At 29.7% G+C, this 8,784-nt stretch overlaps 1 protein-coding gene across 1 annotated transcript; it reads left to right on the top strand.

Moving 5' to 3' along the window:
• Window positions 1–5,007: 5,007 nt before the first annotated feature.
• LOC130014646 (guanosine deaminase-like) lies at window positions 5,008–6,729 on the top strand. The gene is made up of 4 exons (XM_050352853.2): window positions 5,008–5,098; window positions 5,278–5,465; window positions 6,244–6,348; window positions 6,445–6,729. The coding sequence occupies exons 1-4, from the start codon at window positions 5,080–5,082 to the stop codon at window positions 6,625–6,627; spliced, it is 495 nt and encodes a 164-aa protein (XP_050208810.2). The 5' UTR covers window positions 5,008–5,079; the 3' UTR covers window positions 6,628–6,729.
• Window positions 6,730–8,784: the final 2,055 nt, after the last annotated feature.

The following is an 8,784-nucleotide window of genomic DNA, read 5'->3' as shown; positions in this document are numbered from 1 at the left end:
ATTTTTTTTATTTTAAAATTAAATCAACCCCAAAATATTGAATCTATTTTTTAAAAAAAATTCAAATTCAAAATTCAAATCTTTTTACTTTGATTTAAAAGGAAAAAATATATTATTTTAATTTTTTTAATTTTATGATTTAAAAGAAAGTTGGCGAGTTAAATTAATTTTAATATATATTGCTTCAATTGAGCAACTTATTGCTTCCTGAAATTTGGATTTGATGCTTAACAATTGCATGAAAAAACACAAGAGAAAGTAGAAGAGCGGACAGCTAATGCGTTCCACTTAACTGTTTGAACAGGGTTCTATGGTCGGTCCGCGACCCCTAGATGCCGAAGGCGTCCTTGGGGTGATCTCGTAGTTCCTACTAGAATGAAAATTTCATTGAACAAATTTTACAAGAAAGCATTTTATATGGTTACAGATTATGCATATTCAACATTTCACAGGGTCACGGCCAGAATTGGCATCCTTATATGCTTCATTGAGGGATCTCTGGCCTCTCGGATTTAACATCTGTGATGTTAGTTCGCGATGGCTGCTGTTGCAGTGGCGGTTGCTGCTCTTGGCCCTCCGATCTCTCCCTCCAAAACTTCACACTTCACCGGAAATATCCAAAAAGAAAACAATTTTAGAAAGTTGAGATCCTTTTTCTAGCAAAATAGTTACACTCGAAACCTGCCCATGTAAACTTATACTCCCTCGGTCCCAAAACAATAGCCCACTTTCTCCTTTTCACACAGTTTAAGAAACACAATTAATGCTCTAACTTTTCACAAATTTATCTTCATTTTTCCTATCATACCCTTATTAAATGTTATGACTATAGACTAATAACAATAAATGATACACTTTAAATAAGGACAATATGGAAAATAAACACTCTAAATTGTGATTTACAATAAAAGTGGACTGTTGTTTTGAAACAAAAAAAAATAAGAAAAGGGGACTATTGTTTTGGGACGGAGGGAGTACAATAGATGTAGTTTCAGAGCTCATAAACTACATGAAGCTAGCATAATCCATTAGCATTTTTAGAACCACCACAAGAAAGATATTCAGAGTTTAAAAGAGAATTCACCCTGCTACATGCTTCAAATTTCTAAATCATTGCTAATTATGCAACTCAATACTAATAGTTAATTATTAATAGACAAGAAACATGCAACTCAACTCAATACTAATAGTTAATCATTCAACACAAATAGTTATCAAGTTATCATATGACATGAGTTCATACATTGCACTCAACTTCTTCGACAGGTCCATTATCCTGGAAAACCAATCAAGGGAACTTAATACATACACACCTACAGCCATTAATTCATCTAACTTTACTTTTCAATTTAACCTATTTGATATCACAATTTGTAAATTTTGCTTGTTCAACCACTGAAAACTAGAGTGAGACACATATACAATAATGTGGTGAAAATTGCTGATTTGGCTTCACTTAACTCGACACATCACAACAAATGAAAAATCAAATGGGTTAAACTGGATAGAGAAATCGGTGGGTGAAAAAGTACAAATTCAGATGTTAGATGGATGAAAGAGTATAAGTTCAGGGTCAAATGTCTTAACCATATGACATGCGATGCGGTTGCGGAGACGGAATTCGACTTCATGGAGAAAAGAGTATATAACGTGGCATAACGATATTTTCATAATTTTTTCAAAGTTGGAAGTGTGCGATTTAAGCATTTTTTAGCCTAAATTTATTGAAAACGGGCCAAATTTATACCCGTCGCCGTAAATTATGATGTTCGTCGCTTTAGATTATGGTGTTCGTCGCTTTTAGGAAAATATCATTATTTGAGCTTCCAAAATGACATTTTTTAATTATGGCTGATTTTTAGATTTTTATTATTTGATTTTGTTTTATGTCTAATAAGAATTTTGATTCTTTTAGTATTTATAAGCAACATTATGACACGATAGAAGGAAGTTTATGTTGTTTTGAGACAGATTTAATTATTTTTTAAATTTTGCTATTCAACTAAATCAGTAAACTTTTGACGCCTAATTAATTCCTAAATTCTTGTTATTGAATCGATAAGTTCAGAAGTTCATTTGTTGGTATTATGTGTAATCAACAATATTTAAATTATTCGGTTTTTATTTGTGACTTCCACTACATCAACACGTCAGCTAAAAATATTTGTTCACTTGCTTCTTTTAAGTTTGTAACCAAATGTTTCATTAAACTGAATAAGAAGAACCAACGAGCTGTAACTCAAATGGAATAAGTCTAGACAACAAACTGTCAAGGTCGTGGGTTCAAATCCTCCCACAAGCGCTTCCTCCTCCCCAATTATAAAAAAAAACTGAATAAGAAGAGGTCAAACAATTAAAAAAATGATAATTTAAGATGTTAAGTAGGCAAAAACTTTACAAGCTGAGATAATAAATATGTTAGACAAGAAGATACAAATGGATTAATAAATATAAATTGAAAGGTCAAAAGATGCATTAAACCATTTGTATCAACCTAAGATGTTTGATCGTGATCCCTGGCACTTCTCTGAAACATGTAGTAGAATCATAAAATTATAAATTTATATATTTATTATTTTAATTAAACAATTGATTCAGTTGATTCACGATGTCGCATTAAAGAAAAAGAAAAAATATTATCCTTATATTTAAAATAAAATATTTAATTACCAATTGAATTGATGTTAGATCTATTGTGCTTAATATGAAGTGATTCACATGTCAATAGATGTACTGGAACCTGGTTATCCTTAATAATAAATAATGGTATTTTGAAAGGAAAATAAAACATATATTCTAGCTAGATAGTACTTCCTCCAGTTTATAATATTTGCTGCATTTAAAAAAATGGTCAATAATATTTACCACTTACAAATTTCAAAAAAATTATTAATTGCTTTTTATTAAAATTTATTTCTAATAATAAATAACTTAATAATATTAAAAAAATTAGTCAAATATAAAAATAGTAGTAATTAATCTGAATAATTTAATAAAAATATATACAAATTAAAATATATTTATTAGTTTTTTAATTTATATAAAATTAAAAAATCAATAAATGTTATAAACCGGAAGAAGTATTTTTTAGGCCAAAGGTACAAAATATCACTCGTAGTTTTTACAAAAATACAAATCAGTCCTTTGTTTTCAAATCGAACAAAAAACCCCTTTCATCCAGCATCATTAGAAACACTCGTTAATGGCTGACATGTCTCTCATAATCATATAGGAAAAAAGTTCAAAATAATATTAACGTTTAAAATATTTACCGAAAATTTGAGGGGGTAAGTGACCCAAAAATAAACTAAAAGGGTTTATTTGTTCGATTTTAAAACAATAAGGGTTTAATTATTCAATTTTAAAAACACGAGGGTTTAATTGTGCCCAAAAAAATAAAAGGGCTGATTTGTACTTTTGAAAAAAAGTCGAGGGTTTTTTTGTACCTTCTACCTATTTTTTATATTGTATTACTTTTGAAAGCTGTTACATCTAGACAACTTCCTTAGCATGCCACATAAGCTTTAGATTATAAATTAAATAGTCAAACATAACATTATAGAAAAATTAAACACATTATTGAATCTTAACTTTTAATAATTACTCAAATTACATTTAAACATCAAAGCCAAAAGTTTATTAGTTGCATCTAATAAACATTGAATAAAGTATCAATTCAGCCCTGTGAGAAATGTCACCGACATACTTTTACTTTTTTCAATGGTCTAGAATCTTTTACTTCTAGATTTATATTATAAAACTAAACAATCTAGAAACTAACATTATAAAATCGGGAAAGTTCTTATCTAGATCCGGTTCATGAAAAATTCATGAATCTATCTAATGAGGTGTTAAAGAAATGAGAAAAAATAAAAAATAATGAGTAGAGAGAAAAAGATATGTTAGATTTTCTAACATTTCATTGGATATGTGCATGGAAAATTCATAAACCAGGTATAGGTAAGAATTTTCCATAAAACCGATATAAACATGCTATAAATATGGGTATTGTATAGTGGAGTGTGGGTGATGTGTGAGTGACGTGTGTGTTGGAAAATCACAAGAGAGTGTTTTATAAATTTCTTATAAGTGTTAATAAAAATATATTTGCGTTCATTTTAGTCCTTTTAAAATTCTATAAGCCCCTCAACTTACAACACATTATAAAAATGTTGTCTTCAGCAAAAAAAAATCAGAAAAAATCCACATCTTTACATTTTTGGGATCATTTTTATAGTTCTTAAAACAATTGTTTCTACTTTTCTATTTAATCAAATTCATTATTTGTACCTTGCCTTCAGTTAAATCTATTAATTGAGTTGGTTGAAAGATGCGATTATTAAGAATTAAATATTATTTAACTCATAACTTTATTTATTTTAAAAAAATACATAAAATTATTAAATATTCAAATAATCTAATAATTCATAACTTTATTTGTCTTTATAAATAGTTCGAAAATTCTTTTTTTTTTTTCAAAACAAAAATTAACATGTTTTTATTAAGTAAAAACAATAAAATTTAATATATTTTTCTGTGGTTTTAAATTTTAATTTGTTTGATTTAAATAAAAGTGTTCACAAATATATTGATTTTTTTTAATTTTAAAATTAAATCAACCCCAAAATATTGAATCTATTTTTTTTTTAAATTGAAATTCAAAATTCAAATTTTTTTACTTTGATTTAAAAGAAAAAATATATTATTTTAATTTTATGATTTAAAAAAAAGTTTGTGAGTTAAATTAATTTTAATAATTATTTTTTAATTAAGTCGACTATTAAATTTAATTAACGATAAAATTATCAATTGACTTTTAAAAATCCATGGGAGCATGTAAAATGAGATGTCAAATTAGCAATTATCACAAAAAAAAATTAACTTTTTAAATCCGGAAAATTAAACTAATTTCAGCTGCCATTACTAATTATTAGTTCACATGCAAATTACTATAAGGTAGGGTATATATATATTGAACATATTTTTATATATACACCACCAAATTAACAAATCTTCTCTGCTTACTTCTACAGATCCCTCCTTTAATTTGTTTCACACCATTTCTTGGAATTTTTCACCATGGAAGAACAAACTAATGGTATGTGTTCTTAATTTTAATTTTAATTGAATTATTGACTCTAGCACTCTATTTTTAACTTTTCATTTTAAGTAATGCCATGACATAAGTAGGATCTTTCCACAAATCTAGGAAGTTAAGACATAATAACCCTTGAATTTGATGATGTTTGATGGGTACTAAAATGAACTTTTTTCCAGATGTTGAGGATAAAGACTTGAAATACATGAAAATAGCAGTTGAAGCAGCATACAGAGGATTTGAATCTGGTGGATATCCATATGGTGCTGTTATTGTTCGCAACAATGAAATAATTGTCAGCTGCAATAACATTGTTAAGAGCACTAATGACCCTACTGCTCATGCTGAACTTACTGCCATTATAGAGGTTAGATTATTACAGATGATGAAAACAAATGTAGCATTAGTCTCACCTAGGTCTGATCATAAGTCGGTTTGAGCCAATTCGCATCGGATCCATTTGAATCTGATTTTCTATTTTAAATCGTCCAAATCCGGCTGAACTCGGTTCACATCTAATATATACTATCAGAATATGGCATGCACATAGTATTTTATTTTAAAATAACAGTCCAAGCTAGCCGGATTTGGACGGATCGGACGGATATGTGATCCATCCATCTGGTATATATTAATTCACCTAACAGTTTAAGCTTTTAAATTGATTGGCTGTTTAACTTGATATCATAAACTTGAGTTCAATACTGATAATTTCTTTCTAATTAATTAAATATTTGAATATAAAATAGGGCTATTGTAGTACACGTTATCAATTAATGAGTTTATATTTGTGCTTAATAAGCTCAAAACGACTTTGTTTTATCAAAAGAAAACGATGTTATTTGAATTAGCTTTACGATGTCTCAGAATGCCATAAATGCATTCGAGTGTCAAAAATAATTTTAGAGTTAAACTTTTCAAATGTAAAAAAAATATGAGATTATTTGCTAGATTTTAAAAATAGTTTAAATCGTTACTCTTATAAATAAAATAGATAAATACTTATTCACGCTTCAAATCTGATCAAGGTTGGCGTAATTAAATTTTTTTGAATTTATTGGTTATGTGACAAACTTATCAAGCATCCAACCTAGCGTTAGTAAATCATTCAATTTTCTAAAAGTCCCCTTCTTATAATCTCTCAGGCCTGCAAGAAGCTTGGCGAAAGCTCACTCAAAGACTGCGAAATCTACGCTACATGCGAGCCATGTCCGATGTGTTTTGGTGCCATCTATTTCGCAGAAATGAAGGTTTCATACTTTAATTAACATGTGGAAAAATTCTCATTTATCTCAATTTATACTTTCAATTTTGAAGTTTCTGATTAATGGCAAATTTTGTATCAGAGGCTGGTGTATGGAGCCAAAGCTGAAACAGCAGCTGAGGCTCAGGGATATGAACCTTTCATTAGTGAGCCCTTAAGAGGAACTGGTATGCATCAAAAGGTTTATACGGAGATCATAAAGATTGAGGGCATTGGTGCTAAAATTGCAGATCAACTTTATGAAGATACCAAGAAAAGTAAATGATGATTCCATTTCAAGAATGAGTATTTTCTTGAAGAATAACAGCTTTTTTGGCTGAAGAATAAAAAAATACAGAGATTGTTATGGTTCTTACATTATTATTATTATTATTATTATTGAAATATGTGATTCCACTTTCACACATTCTATATATATATTTCAGTTTCATATCAATCAATCTACACACGAAAAGCTAATGCATGTACAGTAATTTTGGCATAAAAGCAAACCAGAACCTATTAATGTTCATTGACGAATGTTGAAATATGCGGAAATTAAATAGGGTCGTTCTAGACATACCTCTTGTCGATTCCACAAGCTTGATTGGACTTTATGCACTAAGTCTCAAGTATTCTCACAATGGAAAATACTTATATTTCACCACCTAATGTACTTATTAATTGCATATATTTTGGTAGAAAATTGAGTTATGATTCATTATTTAGTTATGTGGTATCATTACATGTATATATAAACATATAATGGGTGACATGACTAGGTGTAACTTTCCATTAAGTTACCACCTTTTAATGGAGTTGCAACTTTTCATTAAAGGTTGCAACCCTATTCCATGCAAACCCATGCAAACCCAAATATGTAATTGGATTCGGGTCAATCCGTCATGGGCGACCCAACCCAAATACCAACATCTCTCACTCGCACATGACGGGTTAGACCTCATTGCGAGATTCTCTATTATCAAAATATAACCACAATTTCATACTAGTACATAGGTCGTGCGACCTAGCGAGTATACCTGCATTCAGGAGCTTATAGCTATGCATCTGTTAGGAATGACATAACAGCTTCTACCCTTAAAAAAATAAATCATTATTATTCTCGCAGTACCCTAGATTTATCCTTTTAAAATGATAAACTCTATTCCCTCCCAGAGTATGTTAAAAAACATATATACTTGTATATTCATAATCAAGTCACATTTCTTCAAAAATTGACAAGATTGGTGGGCCAATGACAACACTGAATCAAATCTTCCTTTCTCACTCGAAATTTACAATTTTATACACAGCTGCTTTTCTAGACATGGTCCATAGACCGAATCATCCAATAACCATAGGTAGCAAGCTAAGATAGCAAACACCATGAATAAAACATAAATAGCAGTAAAAAGTCTGAGGGTACAGTCATAAGGATATATACTTATCCTATATGGTCTCACACAGTGGAGAAGCAGGGAATCATTCTCCCACTATCCTTTTGGTCGTCCTAGCACACATGTTATGAATCATGTGCTACATTATTCTTTATATCTTCGATGTCAAATAAAAATACTGTACGGATTTTAGTTCAGTCATTTCTTAACGCCTAACTTGAATTCTCAAAACTCTTATTCTTAGCAGGTAATAATGAGAAATCACATTCGGCTATCACAGATCACTTGGATTCGGGCAATCCAAAACGATTATAAATATAGTATATAACCTCATCTCATTCTTTTGAGGCGATAAACCTAACATCATATCTCATCTCCACTCGCTCATCTAGCGCTAGAGGCGACCGCTCGTGTGAGTGAGCCGATCTAAAATCTGTGTGACATCTTTGTTGAGCCTTTAACAAATAATATATGTGATGTGATGATATGATATGACAAAAAATATAATACTCATTTTAGCATACATATAATCAGTACAATATAAGCTCAACAATATATTTATAGATAAATATAATTATCTAAATTATACGCAATCCAAGAGATTTCACATGTGCAAGAAATACATCTATTGGAGATCAACTACTACTTCAATGCGTAAAAATATATTGTACTATCACTTCTCTTTAGGCAATTATGTCTCTGAGGTAGTTATACTAGCTAACTCTCCCATAAACAATACATATGTTTGGGTGAGTACATATCATAGCATACGTTGGACTTTCTATAGCACTAGCATTTGGTATAATGGACGTTTCTCTTTATTCTTGTGGATTCTTAGAACATATTGTTGGACTTAAAACTTCATATTTCAACACTGGAGTATCCACTGGCTTGCAAGTACTCATATTGGAGTATTTTAGAACCTTTCGGATATAACTCTCTAGTGACAGAGCCAAAAGTTTCTTAGAACGATCTCTTTTCAGTTTAACTCCCAATATGAAGTCTGCCTCATCTATATCTTTCATATCAAAGTTTATAGATAACCA

The sequence above is a fragment of the Mercurialis annua genome, linkage group LG8 (assembly GCF_937616625.2).
Source record: "Mercurialis annua linkage group LG8, ddMerAnnu1.2, whole genome shotgun sequence".
Taxonomy (NCBI): Eukaryota; Viridiplantae; Streptophyta; class Magnoliopsida; order Malpighiales; family Euphorbiaceae; genus Mercurialis; species Mercurialis annua.
This window is presented reverse-complemented; position numbering and strand designations above follow the sequence as displayed.

Bases quoted from the DNA above. Each gene is read 5' to 3' on its own strand.
- LOC130014646 (XM_050352853.2), top strand. The intron at 5,466-6,243 runs GTTAGATTATTA...ATAATCTCTCAG, and splicing joins AACTTACTGCCATTATAGAG to GCCTGCAAGAAGCTTGGCGA. The intron at 6,349-6,444 runs GTTTCATACTTT...ATTTTGTATCAG, and splicing joins TCTATTTCGCAGAAATGAAG to AGGCTGGTGTATGGAGCCAA.